General features: G+C 55.2%; 8 protein-coding genes across 8 annotated transcripts; 5 read left to right on the plus strand and 3 right to left on the minus strand.

The window, feature by feature from the left end:
- Positions 1–366: 366 nt before the first annotated feature.
- Positions 367–3744, plus strand: PHSY_006289 (beta-galactosidase; the record flags this gene model as incomplete). Its single annotated transcript, XM_012336892.1, has 1 exon — positions 367–3744. The coding sequence occupies one exon, from the start codon at positions 367–369 to the stop codon at positions 3742–3744; it is 3378 nt and encodes a 1125-aa protein (XP_012192282.1).
- Positions 3745–4055: 311 nt separating this feature from the next.
- PHSY_006290 (hypothetical protein) lies at positions 4056–4621 on the minus strand (the record flags this gene model as incomplete). The annotated part of the gene is made up of 2 exons (XM_012336893.1): positions 4056–4487; positions 4610–4621. 2 exons carry the CDS (start codon positions 4619–4621, stop codon positions 4056–4058), a joined length of 444 nt encoding a protein of 147 aa, XP_012192283.1.
- Positions 4622–4926: 305 nt separating this feature from the next.
- On the plus strand, positions 4927–5640 carry PHSY_006291 (protein transporter; the record flags this gene model as incomplete). Its single annotated transcript, XM_012336894.1, has 1 exon — positions 4927–5640. One exon carries the CDS (start codon positions 4927–4929, stop codon positions 5638–5640), a length of 714 nt encoding a protein of 237 aa, XP_012192284.1.
- A 357-nt stretch (positions 5641–5997) lies between these two features.
- On the minus strand, positions 5998–6582 carry PHSY_006292 (40S ribosomal protein S9; the record flags this gene model as incomplete). Its single annotated transcript, XM_012336895.1, has 1 exon — positions 5998–6582. The coding sequence occupies one exon, from the start codon at positions 6580–6582 to the stop codon at positions 5998–6000; it is 585 nt and encodes a 194-aa protein (XP_012192285.1).
- Positions 6583–6783: 201 nt separating this feature from the next.
- On the plus strand, positions 6784–9630 carry PHSY_006293 (60S ribosomal protein L21; the record flags this gene model as incomplete). The annotated part of the gene is made up of 2 exons (XM_012336896.1): positions 6784–6827; positions 9171–9630. 2 exons carry the CDS (start codon positions 6784–6786, stop codon positions 9628–9630), a joined length of 504 nt encoding a protein of 167 aa, XP_012192286.1.
- A 1640-nt stretch (positions 9631–11270) lies between these two features.
- PHSY_006294 (hypothetical protein) lies at positions 11271–12731 on the plus strand (the record flags this gene model as incomplete). The annotated part of the gene is made up of 1 exon (XM_012336897.1): positions 11271–12731. One exon carries the CDS (start codon positions 11271–11273, stop codon positions 12729–12731), a length of 1461 nt encoding a protein of 486 aa, XP_012192287.1.
- A 296-nt stretch (positions 12732–13027) lies between these two features.
- Positions 13028–14905, minus strand: PHSY_006295 (hypothetical protein; the record flags this gene model as incomplete). Its single annotated transcript, XM_012336898.1, has 1 exon — positions 13028–14905. The coding sequence occupies one exon, from the start codon at positions 14903–14905 to the stop codon at positions 13028–13030; it is 1878 nt and encodes a 625-aa protein (XP_012192288.1).
- A 355-nt stretch (positions 14906–15260) lies between these two features.
- PHSY_006296 (ER-to-Golgi vesicle protein transport) lies at positions 15261–16477 on the plus strand (the record flags this gene model as incomplete). The annotated part of the gene is made up of 2 exons (XM_012336899.1): positions 15261–15835; positions 15934–16477. 2 exons carry the CDS (start codon positions 15261–15263, stop codon positions 16475–16477), a joined length of 1119 nt encoding a protein of 372 aa, XP_012192289.1.
- Between the last annotated feature and the right edge of the window lie 586 nt (positions 16478–17063).

Raw genomic sequence — 17063 nt, forward strand, 5'->3', positions numbered from 1 at the left:
GTCTATTGTCATTTTGTGAAAAAAGGCCAAGTGCATACGCGAGCGAGGCTGTCATCCCGCACTATGGTGCGGTTCGAAACCCGCGCTGGGGATGCTGAGATCGGTTCTGCAAGCGAAGTGTTGCGAGCAAGCTCCAAAAGAGATGAGCCGAACCGGAATTGTCGCATGGCGCGAAGTTGACCGACCGTTTGCGGAAAAGTTGGCAGGCATCCGATGCGTGCGGTTCTGGACAAGCGTATTCTCTCCACATACGGCAACGCACGGTTCACGCTTTCCCCTTGAGCCTAGCACGACGTTGCCTCGCTACATCCGTCGACCACGCTCGTTCTGGACGACGTCCAAGGGCAAATCTAGCAAGCCTCCATAATGCGACTGAGTACAGCAAGCCTTATCGGCTGCATTGCCGCTGGGTTTGCGTCGCTTCTACACGTGGCAAGTGCTTCCCAAGCCCCTTTCTCCATAGAGCCTGCGGAAGAGCGAACGGATTCTTCGCCATCGCCCAAGTCAGCGGCACCGCACAGCAGCAAATGGACCCTTCCTCGCGACAGCAACAATTCTGCCGTCGTCTTTGACAAGTACAGCTTGGCGCTCGCTGGCGGGCAGCAGCGCCTCTTTGTGTTTGCAGCCGAGTTTCACCCGTGGCGCCTCCCTGTGCCTAGCTTGTGGCGCGATGTCTTGCAGAAGATCCGAGCCGCCGGATTCAACACGGTCTCGATCTACACGCACTGGGGTCTGATCCAACCGTCGGCCCATGCCGACTCGATCGATCTGACAGTTGTCAATGATTTGGACTACTTTTTGACCGTAGCCAAGCAGGTCAGGCTGTTTGTGATCGTTCGCCCTGGACCTTACATCAACGCCGAGACGACGGTGGGAGGCATGGCACCCTGGACTGTCAACATCGATGCAGTGTTGAGGACCAACGACACGGCGTGGCAGGAGGCATGGAAGCCCTACATTGAAGCAATCTCTCAAGTGGTGGTCAAACATCAGCTTGTCTATGACCCATCCAAATCGGATCATCTCACGGGTGGCAGCGTGATCCTTGTCCAGGCAGACAACGAGTACAAGACGGGCAAAGCAGAGCGGGCATACATGAAGGAGCTCGTCACCACACTCAAGGGGCATGGCATCTCCGTACCCATCACGTACAACGATCCAGGACGCGACAACAACTTTGTCGACCTCGTCGATCTGTACGGACTCGATTCGTATCCTCAGCGTTTCGACTGCTCGCATCCCACCACGTGGGTGCCCTTCCGTGACGACTACCTGCAGTACCACATGGAGACCAATCCAGATCAGCCGTTCTACATTCCCGAATTTCAAGGTGGAAGCTACGATCCGTACGGCGGTCCTGGGTACGAGGCGTGCGGACGCATGACCAACGCCAGCTTCACCCGTGTTGCCAACCAGGCTCTGATAGCGCAGAGGGTGACTCTGCTATCGCTGTACATGGTCTATGGCGGAACCAACTGGGGTGGGCTGGCCGAGCCGGACGTCTACACCTCGTACGACTACGGTGCTGCACTCAACGAGCACCGTCAGACCACGGAGAAGTACACCGAGCTCAAACGCCAAGGCAACTTCCTCTCCACCTTCCCGGACCTCGCCATGACCGAACAAATCTTCGACAAGCCTGGCTTCAACATCTCGCAAGCAATGGACCTGGACACCAACCAGACCGTCGACGCAACGATCTTCCGATCCACCGTGCTGGAAAACCCAGAGACCAAGAGCAAATTCTACATTGTGCGATACGACAATACCACCGAGTCGCGACGTATCCGCTTCGCACTAGAGATCGAATCGTTGGGAGAGACGATCCTGCTCGGAGATAGGAGCAACCCCAACAGCCCGTGGGTCGGAAACAACTACCTGGATGGTAGAGATAGTCATATCGTTCCCGTCGATCAGAAGCTTCCAGGAGGGTTGTTGTTACGATTCAGCACCGTCAACGTTTACCGCATCGCCTCGTTCGCGAACTATGTGCTTGTGTCGTTGGATTACATGCCGAACCAGTTGATCGAGTACTCGCTGACGGTGCAAGATCCCAAGAACCGCTTTACGGAGATGCAGATGTTCACGCTGGATGGTGTCACAGCTACGTTGCAAGAAGCGGACGAAGATGAGCGGGAGCGAGTGATGCGGATGCATTCGGCTATCAAAGGTGAACCTAGGAATGTCCGGGGCTCGATTCCGACCTCTGATGATCAGGAGCCGAACCGACGCTACGTGGCGTACAAGACGTTCGAGGGCATCTGGATCATCCTTCAGTTCACACCAACTTCGGAAACGCAGCGGGACTTTGCCGCTCCTGCCAGCTATCAGGAGCAAACGAGTCGTCTGGCGATGCAGCTCAGACGCAAACCGGACAACGTCATCAATCATTTCTTCGGTCTCACTGACGAGACTGTGATCCTGCTTGATGTGGATCTTTTGCGTAACGCCACCTACTCGACCACCTCCAGACCGCTCGACACGATCCACCTCTGGGGGTCGGTGTCCAACGAGACAACGACAGCAATGATGGCCCTTCCCGGTCTCAAAAACGTGTACTGGAATGGGAAGCAGATCGAGACCTCACCGCAGGACGACAACGGATGGTTCTACACGTTGGAGCTTCCTGGGCCTCCCCAAGCTGCACTCGATTGGAAACCTCCCGACCTCTCCGACCTAGACTGGAGGTGGCAAGATTGCATCCCGGAAGCACAAGCAGCTTTCGACGATACAGACTGGGTCGACGCCAACAAGACCAACTCGTTCAATCCCTACGCCCACGACCCGAGCCTCGACACGCACGGCGTGGTCCTGTTCGCGTCCGAGTACGGGTTCCACGCGAACAACATTCTGTGGCGTGGTCATTTCTCCACACCCTCTCATGCGCCTTCGGATGTGTATGTCAAGGTGGAAGGAGGACGATCTTCCGCGTTCAGCGTATGGTTGAACGGGGTTTACTTGGGGAGTGCCGAGTCTAATCGGGAGAAATCTGCTTCCGGTGCCAGCTTTAGCATTCCGCCTCAAACTCTTCACGCAAAAGACGAGGAGAATGTGATCACGGTCCTACAAGATCACATGGGGATCGAGATGGAAGCGGGTCAGCTGCCCATTGGGTTTGCGGACGAGGATCGAGCATTGGAAGCGGTGAAGCTACCGCGTGGTATCGTCGCGTTCAACTTCCCTTCGCTTCGCACTACCGAGCGATCGGATCCAGAGGTGAGGTGGAAGGTTCAGGGAAACTTCAGAGGCGAATCGGCACCGGATCATGTCAGAAGATCGCTCAATGAAGGCGGGTTGCGTGCGGAGGTGGAGGGCTGGCATCTTCCCGGATTCGACACTGCGGATTGGCCCTCGGTGAAGGACTCGAGGGGTGAGAGAGGAAGGGTGGTCTTCTACAGAACAACCTTCTCCCTCGACGTTGCCGAGGACATCGATCTCGGACTGACCTTCGCGTTTAGAAAAGCGCAAGGGAAGAAGTTCAGAGCTCAGCTTTACGTCAACGGCTGGCAGATGGGTAAGTATGTGAACCATCTTGGACCGCAGAGGCGCTTCCCCGTGCATAGTGGGGTGGTGGAGTTGAGGGGAGAGAACGAAGTCGGGGTGAGCGTGTGGAGTTTGGATGAGAAGGAGCTGGAGTGGGATCCGAGAGAGGGATTGAGGTTGGAGGTTGGTCACTTGATGTCGGGCGAACCGAGGGACGGGTACACGTTGGATGCTGGAGGTTGGGATGAGCTGAGGAGTTGAAGGACCGAAATCCCGAGAGCAGATGCCTTTCTGCATGTCTCTGCTCGTCATCCTCATCCTATATCTAGAACAAGCCCGCTGTGACTGTCTGCGTCGTGTGTGACGCTCCGTGTTCTTTCTAGCAACCTCTTCGAACCAGCACAACAGAGTGAGTTCACACAACTTAGGGCCTCCAGAGAGAAGCAGAAGGTAAAAGTACAGTTTGTTTGTATTCTTCATCGTGCTCTCGAAATCCCCCTCCCTCAATCATCTTCCAACCAATACGTGCCTCTTCCACTCCACCCTTCTTCCCTCATCGACATTCCTTACACCTACTCGGCCTGCGCAAACGGGTTTTCAATGCTCTCAAACCCATCCGCCGGATTGATGACCGTCAACGCTGTACCTCTCAACACCACCAACCCGAGATTCCTCGTCTTGTCCGTCACGTTGCCCTCCTCATCCCGTAGCGACTCCTTGACTTCGTCCATGACGAGGTTCATCAGTTGGTCGAAGCCTTTAAGCGTGCCGAAGACCTCACGACCGCCTGCGAATTTGACACGGATGGTCTGGTCGATGTACTTGGAGAGATCGAGGATGGCCTCCTTCTTTGGTCGATCGGATGGACCAGAGTTGGAGTTGGAGTGGGAGCCACCGCGGGAAGAGCCGCGGTTCGAGTGACCACGCGGGGCGCCGGAGCCTCGACCAGGACCACCACCGCGATGCGATGGGCCAGAGGTGTTGCCGCCTCGTCCACCACGGCCCTGACGACGTTGGTCGTGGTGAAGCAAGGAGTCGAGGGGGTGTGAAGGAGGCAAGGAGAAGCACAGGAGTGGTCAGTGAGCAGAACGTTGGCGTGTGATGGGTCGAGCATCTCAGGACTTACTCTTTCTGACATGATGTGTGACGAAAGATTCAAGGAATTCGAGCCGTGCGAAGATTGAGTTGGGTGCCTGTCGTCCGGTAGTTGGGAGTAGTCTTTGATCGATTCGTTGGACTCGAGCTTGTGAAACCAGATATCGGATCGTCAGAGTGTTGACCAAGACTGTGACTGCGCAAACGATTGCAAGGTGTCGAGAAGATGTCAAAAGAGCAACAACAGCGAACGGTCCATCTAACTCCACTCTCCCAACTCGGCCAACCCGAACGCGCCGCACCTCTCATCATTACATAATCATCCCTTTCGACCCGAAGAAGCCTCGCATGCCTCCACAGCTTTGCTTCTCATTTCTTCCTCCTGATCCCACACTTCCCATCCCACTATCCATCGTCATCACATCAGCCATCTCAAGCATGCCGGAAGCAGTCTCAACAGCCGAAACAGCCACAGACGGCGAACCCTCTACACCGCTCTCGCTACTGCGAGCGGTGACCGAAGTGCAAGAACGACGCATCTCCATCTGGCGCGAATACGATGATGCATTCGACCAATTCCTCGACCCCGCCCAGTCTTCCTCCACCTCTGCTCCCGCCCCCGTCAACGGTTCCCAGAACAACGATTCCTCCTCCACCACAACCAACGGTCGGGGCTGTGCAGGGTGCAGCACAACCACCGTGCCCCTCTCCTCCCGCCTACTCGCGCAGATCCTTCAACTCACCACCCAGGCACTCATCGAATGCGGCCATCGACTCCGCGCCATCCAGACGGAACTCTCCCACTCCACACATCCGGAGCTGGCTACGTTGGTAGATCGAATCCAATCCAAGGAAAATGCATTGCTCAGAAACGTCGTTCAAAGAGACCAGCTGAGGAAGACTATATACAAACCCGATTCCCCAAACGACCTGGATAGGGACAACAACGATTCTCAAACAGAAACGTTAGCACAGCTCGAAACAACCATCGACGAAATCAGAAGCGATATCACAGAACTCATGCAAGATGTCTACGCTGAATCCCTCGACCTACAACAATAACAACACTTCGTCTGAATTCCTCTCAGAATTTCAATCTGTGTGTGAAGCAAAACGTGTGTGTAGGAAGCAAAAGAGAATCTGTGATGTGAGAATTGCCTTTCTTTTTTGGGGGTGTTTGCTGTGACACTGAAAAACCAGCTAAGGTCTCAGACGTCGACGAAGAAGGTCTCTCTCTTGTGCGAGAGAAGAAAAATACAAGATACATGTGCATGATGATGATGACGAACCGTCGTCTGTCAACAACGGCTGAAAGGCAAACTAGCCGGTGCTAACAGGGACGAACGCATGTGTGTGTGTGAATGTTGTGTAGGGAGTGAGAATGCATGGCGAAGTCGAGTGTTGTGGAGGTGTGAACATTTACTCCTCGTCCTCCTCGGCGTCGTCACCGCCAGCAGCGTCAGCGGCAGCACGGGCACGCTTGCGCTTGACACGACCGGCACGAGCACCACCGTAAGGCGAAGTGAGGGCAAAGTCAATGTGCTTCTGCGAGTCGAGACGAACGACGAACGAGGGGACGTTGACGATCTGCTTGCCGACGCGGATGTGGCGCTGGACGATCAGAACACGGGCGTGGTGGATCGACTTGGCAAGACCCGACTTGAACACCTGGGTCTGGAGACGTCGCTCCAAGAAGTCCTCGATCTTGAGCGCGAGCACGTAATCGAGACGCATGCGGGTCTCGTCGAGCACACCGATGCGCACCAGACGACGGATAATGGCGTTACCCTCGAAGAGACGCTTAGGGTCCTTCTCGTCGAGCTTGAGCAGCTCACGGGCAGCACGTCGGATCTTGGAGAGAGTGAGGGCAATGCGCCAGATCTCGCGCTTGTTGCGCAGACCGTACTCACCAGCGAGCTTGAGCTCGCTGTCGAGACGGGCCGACTCGAAAGGTCGTCGGGGAACCTTGGCGGTCTTGGACTGCTTGCGAGGAGCACGAGGCATCTTGTCTATTGGGAGGGGGGGAGCAAATCAGTCAGAAGAGTCAGATGATCAAGGGCGGGCATCAATGTGGTCAGTAAACGCTGACCCATCACTGGTGGTTTTGCCTGTTTGTGCATGCGAGGGTCAAAGCTCTTGAAAATGCTAGGTTGCCTCGATCAAGTCACCCTTGGTTGTCGGACTGCAAACGACGAAAGAGAGAGTATGCGGAACGACGATGACGATGGGAAAAATCCAGCGCTGAAGAGGTAGGGAAAGTTTGGATTCCAACGTCCTCATCCCAGACAAACGGCGGCAGTGAATAAACACCGCCAATACCGTTCCCGAGGCACAGACTCTTGATGTAGAATCCAAACACGTCCTGCCAGCTGGTTGCTAGTCGAAGGATGGCGCCTGAAGTCGAGTGGTAGATGGTTCGACGATGACCATTGTGCATCGTGCGTGCGAAGTTGCATCTACGCGAATCGACGACGACGCATGCGCAATGCTGCTGAACTATCCTCCATCCTCGTGATGCCAGGCCAGTGTCGAGCAGATGAAGCATGGTCAATGGTGCGTTGCTATGACGTTATCATAGATGAGGCATACTTCGAAGCGCTGGCATGAAGTCGTTAAAAGGTCGAATGGATGAGCGGAAGTTGCTGAATGATGTGGGTATCTGATAGGCTGCTGGGTATACGCGAAATCTATGGGTATATGGTCGAGTGGTGGTGCTAGTGCTCTCGAATTCGAATCGTCATCGTGTCGGGATACTCCTTCTCTCTATTGAACTGCTATCGTCGTCGGTGCGATTGCTGCCGTCGCTGGCGAAGGACGTCGGGTGTCTTGGATCGAGGCCACCATGGGCATGTTCTCCAGCACACGACCGCAAACGGGTTCGGTGCAACTTACCTTGATGGGTATGGTGAGAGGCTAGAAGGTAGAAGTGTCGCCGGACGAATCTGTCAACTAGCCTGGCTGGCCGGCCTCCTGCTGTCGAATCTGGTGCTCGCCGCGCAGGGACTCGTCTCGGTTGGCTAGCCTGCTAGCTGGCTGAGAAGGGCTTCCTAGACCTGCGTCTGCCTTGCGCTGGTTCTCGCCAATCCCTTGTTGCAATGTAGTCTTCCAGCTTCAAGCCAGAGCGACCAGCAGCAGCGGCGGCAGCAGCAGCAGCCCAACGCTAGCGATCTCTTCTCGACTTTGAATTCGATTTCTCTGGCAGCAGAACCAGTCAGAGGACAACTTCTTCGCTTTTCGTCCCTTCCTTTGCACGTGACTGCTTGTATTGGAAACGTGACCGGCCGGCTGTTTTTTGTATTTGTTCTTCGAAAATTTGGATTTTCAGCAATTCTTGAATACCTGGCACAGGTCGCGGGCTGCAGCCTCTACGAGTCGAATGCCAGGATGAGTCTCTCTCCACCGTGGTCGGTGTGCAGACTGGCCCTGAGTGTGAGGCAGGCGACGAGAAGGGACTGGCTGCAGACGGAGACGAGACAACGGGGCAAAGATTCCAGGCTACGCCAGACGGACAGGCACGAAAGAGTGAGCCTTGGCTGGAGAGGCTCTGTGTGCGCAGAGCGGCCTGTGACTTGGAGCCTGACAATCAGCTAGCGCAGCGCAGCCAAGCTAGACCAAAGCGATCCGAGGTGGCCATCATCAACATCCTTCTCGTCACCATCACCACCTCAAGAGATCATTAAGTCACAATGCCTGTAAGTTGCACATACAATGTCGACCTCAGCATCACATCATACTCCTCGCATCTACCGGAGCCAAAGGTTTCAATTCAGCACAGCATCCACCGAGCAAAAGCAGCATCCCGTTATCGACCTTGTCATCACAAAGCATTCGATAGATATAGCAAGGAGCAGGGACATTCGCAGAGCATGAAAGGGCAGTATGCTCATTTTGGAAGAAATACGGCGTGAACAGCTGCAAAGCAAAGACATAGCATACCAGGATCGACGGGGCAACAGCAAAGCATGACATCTTGGCTGGCAACCATCCGGCGGTAGTAGCATGTCGGTGCGTCCCACATCGACATCTTCGCGCGAAAGAAGCGATGGATCAGTTATCATGACTTTGTGATGGACAGTCCGGACTCTTGCTAGGATCTGCACCCCAGCATGCCGCAGAGCAAGGATCACCTGTGACAATGTTCCACGCAATCGAGGTCTCGTTCGAATCTTCAACGCCCAGCATCCTCCAACACACAGCACTGCGCACCACATTGGTAATGTCAGCCGACTCTGCTGGGACCCAGATGAGGCTGTCGACACCGAGCACATGCACTGCAACCTCCAGCACAGTTTGAAGAACCTCACCTCGTCACCACCTCATCATCGATGCACGCTACCGTTAATTTGCGCCTTACAACGTGGACCCGACATAAACCTTCTCTGATGGCACGCTCTGGCGCGTTGTTGGCACGCAACTGTTCACGGATGGGCAAGCTTCTGTGCCGCGACCTCTTTGCTCTGGAAGATGCAGGATTGATGTGACTGATCCCGACACAGAGGCCCTTTCGTCTGTTCGCCTTTCAACCGTATACTGATATCTTCCCCCCTTGATCGCCATTCATGAAACCGCCAATAGCACTCTTTCGGTTACAGGGCCCGCACCCGCCACCTCTTCGCGAGGAAGTTCCGCCAGCATGGTCCCATCAAGCTGTCGACCTACCTGCGACCCTTCCACGCCGGTGACATTGTCGACATCAAGGCCAACGCTGCCGAGCAGAAGGGTATGCCCCACAAGTACTACCACGGCCGCACCGGTGTCGTCTTCAACGTCGCCCCACGAGCTGTTGGTGTGATCATCTACAAGGTGGTCGGCAACCGATACATCGAGAAGCGCGTCAACGTCCGCGTCGAGCACGTCAAGCACTCCAAGTGCCGTGACGACTTCTTGCAGCGTGTCAAGCGCAACGCTGAGCTCAAGAAGGAGGCCAAGGCTAAGGGTGAGCGCGTCCAGCTCAAGCGTCTGCCTGCCGCTCCCCGCACTGCTCACACTCTCTCGATGAAGAACAACACCCCCGAGACCCTCGCTCCCCAGGCCTACGACACCTACATTTAATGGTGTAGTCTGCACTTGCACTCAACGTCTCCCCCCGCCTGCCTGCATATTCTTTCCATTCGGTCTCTTGTTCTTTTCATATCTCATCTTTTGATGTCACGGCATCACATGTACTTTCAACACCAAAAACCTCTGGTCGAAAGACCACATTACATAGTTCCTTGACACTGCAAGGAACGAAATACACATGCGAAAGCAACCATTCTCACGAAGATTCGACTAGCGTCTGCTTTTTGTTCGTGGGCTTATGGGATTTTGAGTCGAGAATTCAGCATCTGGGCGAGTCTGTCGGATCGACACTGGATTGGTGAGTGCGGTAAGCTGGCAGTTGCCTGTGATTGACAAACTCGTAGTACATTGGTCGATCCACTGTCGCCCTCTGACATTGCCTGCAGATGTCCGTCTAGTCGTATTTGAGCGCAGAGATCACTGTGCAAGTTCGTTCGGAGGTGGACAAGTGCTTCCTGATCGGCTGAATTGACCTTGAAAATCGGCGATGGAATGCGTCGGAAAAGATCGGCAGCAGACAGGTGGAGTAAAAAGCATGCCGCTTTCAACACGCTTTCACCCTTCACCCCTCAAATGCGAAGGTCGATCCGGACCCTTAGTGTCTGCTGTCTCTGTGTAGGATGTGTCACACACCCGGCCTATCGGAGACTTTTCACACTTCCTGCGCTGCCCCACGCGAGCGAGCCCGCTGAGCGAGCCGACACAGAAAGGGTGCTGCAGAGAAGATTCGGTTGTTCCGGTACAAAGGTGGTTGAGGATCGGCACGAGTGACGTGACTCCGCGATAGTGCGTGACTGAGTGTCGAGCCGGCTGATCACACGAAGAGACGGTCATGACCGGGTACAGTCGACAGCTGGGTTACAGTATATAGACATGGACAGACTCGCAGAGATCAACGAGCTTCACCCTCTATTGCTCCGCAAGGTCCTTTGATACCACAACTTCAGACGCCCTTACCCCGCCCTCAAACCTCGTTCCATAGTAGACTCGAACGAGGCCCCGATAAAGCAGCACATCCAGTATCTCAAACAACTCTGCGTGTGCAACCTCTTGCGCTACATCGGCTCGTTGCGTAGTGCGGTCTTCTGTTTGAAAGGCGAAAGCGAAAAGCAGCACCATCACGAGGCAGCTCGATCTCCGCATTTCTGGCAATTTCTCCGGAAAAGGCACGCAGACCAAATACTGTACCGAAAAAACGGCAGCAGACCGCACTCGTACGCTGCCCGAAAGCGACAAAACGGTAGCCGGTCACTTCCGAGCGAGTCACGCCGATCCGAGCTCGAGAACAAGCTTCCGTGACAGTCGGAAAAAAGGGCGGCATCGTACCGCATCGTGCACTCAAACAACCTCACCATACACAACACTTTCGCAATCGAGGCGCAGCTGTCACTGCAGGATAGAGGCCGCGTTCCCCGCATTCTCTGTAACACGCTGCTTGCAACGAGCACGTATCAAGAAGCGCTTGCCTAACTCCAATGGACAAGTGAACTCAAATAAGCAGCAACATTCACATCAAGGGGCTTGTATAGAACGTGATATGCTAACATCGATAGAAAAGCTGTCTCTGCTTTGATCTCGCTCACGCACCCATATTCGCGACCATGGCGACTATGGCAGACTCGACGCGCCCAATGGCTGGCCTCACGCGCTCGAGTCAGGCGTCCACCTCGGCGTCAACTCTCGAGAGCTTCCTCGAGTCTGCGACCGCCCTCGTTTCGCTCGCAAGCCAGACAACCCTACCATCGGCGCCAACCACTGATCGACCACCAATACTGCGCGCTCGACCATCAGTCACCACACGAGCCGGCTCGACCGCAGCATCGGATGCGTCCTTCACACCTACCGAACTTGCTCGCGCCAAAGCGTACCAACAGCTGCATCACACCGAGTCTGCGCTCAACGCATCCCCCGATTCCGATGTAGGAGAGACAGAAACCTCATCTGCGCAGCAGACGAGGGACAACCACTCTGCACACGCACACGCACACGCGAATCATGCCTTCCTCATCACCTACTTTGTTGCTGGTGGTGCGGCAGGTGCCACCTCTCGAACCGTCGTCTCCCCCCTCGAACGCCTCAAGATCATCATGCAGGTTCAACCGCAATCCTCCCGATCTTCGGGCGTAACCTCTTCAGCAGGCAAAGCAAGAGCAGCACAGAACCGAGCGTACAACGGCGTCTGGACCGGTCTCGTCAAGATGTGGCAGGAGGAAGGTTTCGCCGGCTTCATGCGAGGCAATGGAATCAATTGCTTGCGAATCGCCCCTTACTCTGCCGTCCAGTTCACCACGTACGAGCTGTGCAAGACGTATCTACGTCCAGAAGGGTCGGGCGAGCTGGATGTTGTTCGCAAACTCACCGCTGGTGCCGTTGCAGGTATCGCGAGTGTCGTCAGCACCTACCCGCTGGATCTGGTCCGATCCCGAATCAGTATCGCCAGCGCGAACATGTACAACGAGGCCAAGGGCGAGGCTGTTTCCGCTGCATCCAACGCATCGTCTTCAACAAAAGCCGCTGCAGGAGGCGCCGAAAAGATCTCTCAAGATGTGCTCCGAAAGCAGATCGAAGCGAGACAAAAAGCCGTTCCAGGAATTTGGGCAATGACCACTAAAGTCTATCGCGAAGAAGGTGGTGTTCGCGGACTGTACCGAGGCTGCGTGCCCACTTCGATCGGAGTTGCACCTTACGTAGCCCTGAACTTTCACTTTTACGAAGCTGCGCGCAAAAAGTTCTCTCCCGCCGATGGAAGTGAACCTTCGGCGTTGCTCAAGCTCGCCTGCGGTGCGCTTGCAGGAAGCATCTCACAGACTCTCACCTATCCTCTCGACGTACTGCGCAGACGGATGCAGGTAGCAGGAATGAAGGATAGCCAGGAAAAGCTGGGTTATAAGGATCGAAATGCGATCAATGCGATTCAAAACATCATCAAGGCGGAAGGTGTTACGGGATTGTACAGAGGATTGCTGCCGAATTTGCTTAAGGTGGCTCCGAGTATTGGAACTAGTTTCTTGACGTACGAGGCGGTGAAATCGTTCTTGGAGGTTCATCTGGATGACTTGCACAGAAGCGAGGATACAGCCAAGGCCGGGTGAAAGAGCGGACCAGGTGGCGATACAGTAAGAGGACAATACGAGTTGGTGGAGACTATAGAGTGCAACCATGTACGCAGCATCAATCCTCCTCTTTGCAAAAGACAAGAAGCATTTCCTCTCCACCAGTTTTCTTTCCGTGTGGCTCACAGGTTAGTCGACCTCAACTCGGACCAGATCCGCACACTCTTGACGCTAAACCGTGATGGAATCATCTTCTTCTTTAGGATTACAGTGTGTCCCATTTTTGACAAAAGACGGTTCCAAATGTACATTCAGTCGCCTATTCCCCTATCTTCTTAACCCATGGGACCTTCGCTCTTCAAGCTGCTTCTTCCGGCACGCAGGATCTCGTCTACGCTGAGCAAGTTGGAAGCGATGACCGCTGAACTGTGAAGCATGTGTCTCTTGACCCTGTAGTTGTCCCAGATGCCCTGGCTGATGGGATCCATCGGCTCGCCGGTCTGGACGTCCAACCCGACGACGTTTCCCTCGGCAGCTTCATCCTGCAGCGCTACCAGACAGTCCTGCACGTCGAACCCGGAGTTGCTCGCCAGCGTCTTGGGAATCACCAACATGGCATCTGCAAACGCTTGCACTCCCAACTTGGCCCTTCCCTTAGCCGACTTCTTCACTTCTGACGAGAGGTACTGACATGCCGAGATCTCGAACGCCCCTCCTCCTGCGATCAACGTCGTATCTTCAATGGCGTTCTTCACCGATCGTAGTCCGTCGCGAATGGCATCTTGGATCTGAGACATGGTGTGCGCGTTAGGTCCCTTGATGAGCAGAGTGACGGATTTCGGATCCTGACACTCTTCGACAAACGTATACTTTTCCTCGCCGAGAGTGTGTTCGTACACCAACCCGGCGTACCCCAACACATCGGGTGTGAGGTCGTCGACCGAGTTCTGTGCAACACCACCGCAGCACAGTTGCAGACGCTCCATGTTCCTCCTCTTCGCCCTTCGCAATGCCAAGATACCGTTCTTGGCCAAGATGTCGAGCGACATGGGATCGATTCCCTTTTGGTTGAAGATGACAAAGGTCTTCTTCTTCTCGTTGCTCCCCTCGGTAGGTGCGTCGCAGACGGCCTGTTTGAGTTCGACGATCTTCTTGAGCTTGGCATCGACGAACCTGCGTTCGCTTTCGACGAGCTTCTCGCGCTGGTCGGCGGAGGAGTAGAAGAAGCCCGAGTTGACCTCTGTCTTTTCGTACTCGAGCGATACGTTGAGCGTCAGCACAAAGGCGTTCTCGAGTCGCTTGGGCATGTCGGCGTGGCGGGCACCGTGGTCGAGGACGAGACCGCGCACGAGCTGGGTGTCGGTCTCGGTCTTGTGCTGCATCTTCATGATCTCGACCATGTGTAGGTCGATGGGGTCTTTGATGTTCCACTCCGAGACGGATTCGCTCGAGCCGTCGGCGGTAGGGGCGGGCGCTTCGATGGTGGAGGTGGTGGCAGGTTTGATTGCGAGCACGGCGTCGACGATGTCGGCGGCGAGCTGGGTGGCCAGCTTGGCGTGCAGCTTGGTTGAGAGCGAGGTGGTGGCCACTTTGATCAGCGTAGCACGGTCCATCTCGGGCGCCTTTTTGAACTGTTCGAGGAACTTGAGCGCCCCCGTCTTGGCCACGTCGAAGCCTTCGCTGATGACACGGGGGTGAACACCCTCCTGAATGTACCGTTCCGCCTGCTTGAGAAGCTCTCCGACGAGCAGCACGACCGACGTGGTACCATCGCCGCACTGCTCATCCTGCGCCACGGCGGTTCGGGCGATCATAGCTGCGGTGGGGTTCTGGATTTGCATCTCGGTGAGAAGCACCTTGCCATCCTTGGTCAACTTCAAGTTGCCAGAGCCGTCGACGAGCATCTTGATGGTACCACGAGGACCGAGGTTGGATCTCACCACCTGTGCGAGACCGATGGCACCGGCGGTATTGACTTGGAGAGCCTGGGTTCGACGAACGGACTCGGCTCTCGGGTTGATGAGCTCGATGGCCGACATGGTTTTGGTGTATGATCGGACTCGAACACGACAGGGTGGTGGTGATGGCGTGGTGAGTCGTAGCAACGTCTGGAAGAAAGCGTGTTGAAAATGAGCTGTGCGCGAGTCTGATTGAATATTTCGGTGTTGGTCTTTGGCAGTCAGACAGACACAGCTGCTGCTCAGTTGGAACATTGCGCGCTGTGCAGCCCAACGGTACTTTGGCGTTCGAAGCGCGAGGAACCTTTTCTGCTTGCGCACTTTCTTCTCACTCGCTTCGAAATTGGACGCCTAGCTCATTCGCACGATATACTAAGCGTGTCTGAAGCTCGGCAACATTCACGTGGCTCGTTACCCTCCACTACCATACCAACACAACACAGTCACAAAGCACTCGATACGACTCAGCACAACACCATCACAAGCGCCACTGGCTAAATATAGACCACTCAACATTCTCAAAACGGAGAACATCGCCGCGAATCGCTTCCTGGCATAGTTGCAAAGCCCGTTCCCAGCAAAACGAACCCCTCCCACTTCGAAACAGAATATGGCGTCCACAGAATCAAATTACCGCTCCGAGCTGTCGGGCTTTCGATGGGCGCAAGGCAGAACAGACGACTCTCGCCCTCAGACCTCTTCAGCAGGACCCACGAGCTACCTCTCCACCATCACAAATAGCATCTCTGGCTATGTTCCACTGCGATCCAACGAGCGTACCAACGAAGAAGAGGCGTACCTCAGCCTGAGTCGATGGGAGAGGTTTCTCGGCTTCCTAGCGTGTCTGGCAGGCGCCGCCGTCTGCTTCTTCTTCAGCTTCATCTTCCTCTCTCCACCCATCCTCGCGCTTCGACCGCAAAAGTTCGCGCTCGCATTCTCGCTCGGCAGCATGCTCTTCATGATCGGCTTCTCGGTGCTCTCGGGACCGGTGGCGCACCTCAAACACATCTGCAGCAAGGAGAGGCTTCCCTTCTCCATCGCCTACTTTTCGTCGCTAGGCCTGACGATCTACTTTGCAGTGGGACCGCGCAAGATGCTTCCGACGCTGGTGTTTGCGATCATCCAGGTGGGGGCGTTGGTGACGTATTTGGCGGCGTACTTCCCGGGAGGTACGACGACATTAAGGTATGGTGCGAGCATGGTGATGCGTGGAGGAGCGTCGTTGTTGCCGATCTGATCGGATGGAAAAATTGGACAATGCGAAGCTGTACAATTGTAGTCAGCATGATACCAGACATCGATGATCTACGAGGATACCATGGACTGCCATCGCTCAAAAGTGTGTCTTTGAGTGCCGTCCAGCTGAACTTCATATTGCAGCGGGTCTACTTTGGCCGCAACGCAGAGACACTTGATCGACAGTTAGCTACAAGTCGAGGGTGCAGCAGCGGGTCTTCTACCCACAAGAAATCCGGAAGGCAGCTCTCCTCCACGTCCGAACTGCTGAAGATGCTGAGCCATAATCGAGCCGCGCTTACTGTGCGGCCACGAGATCGGGAGTTGATCGGGACGCGCTTCGAATCCCCATCATCAAGGGTCGAGTTCAGGGGCCGAACCTTCAAAGCTCGCGTGGGGTTCAAAAAGTGCCGGAAACTCGTAGACGGGAGATGTGCTTTCGGCAAGGGCCCCACGCAGAATGACGCGCGTCTGCTTCGAATCCACTTGCACACACAAACACAGCCTTGCTACAGTGTACGAACGAATCGATCAGTCACCGTGCACCCGGTTCAATTTCCGACTCCTGCGCAACAAGAGCTCCATAGATGAAGGAGATATCCGAAAGCGATGCGGTCTTCGAATCGGCAGGAGGCTTGACACGTTTTGCACCGGCGTCGATGGACGCAGTCAGAGCCGGACGCCGGGCTCATACGCGCTCAGGCTTTGATCCGATCTGTACCTCTAGATCTTGGCCCATCGACGCCTTCATTTTCTCCTGCTGCACGGTTCGATACCGAGAAAGCGTTCCGCCCTTGTCCGTTGCTGCAACTTGAGAGACACACGAGCGCACACGGACCCTTCCGATGGCTTTGCTCGATCCAAGAAGTGACGACAGGAGATCCTTGGCATTTTACGTATCAGAGCCACAACAACATGAGTAGCACCTGGACCGGCGACGGCGGTCGGCTCGGCCTGTTTCTTGGTCTTCGGACCGTCCGACAGAGAGATGATACATCCGTGCATTACTCTGATCCGAGGAAGTCCACCGCGAAAAAAAAGGACGCCCACCTCGGCTGTCCTGCTGTGCAGCCTGTCATTTCTCAACCGTGTGTGGTGCTGTCCCTGAACGTGGCTTGATGCTTTTCTTTGCCCGCTTGTTGGAATCGCGCCTGTCGACTGCCCCGTGCTCACCAAC

This window comes from Pseudozyma hubeiensis (genome assembly GCF_000403515.1).
Source record: "Pseudozyma hubeiensis SY62 DNA, scaffold: PHS58, whole genome shotgun sequence".
NCBI lineage: Eukaryota > Fungi > Basidiomycota > Ustilaginomycetes > Ustilaginales > Ustilaginaceae > Pseudozyma > Pseudozyma hubeiensis.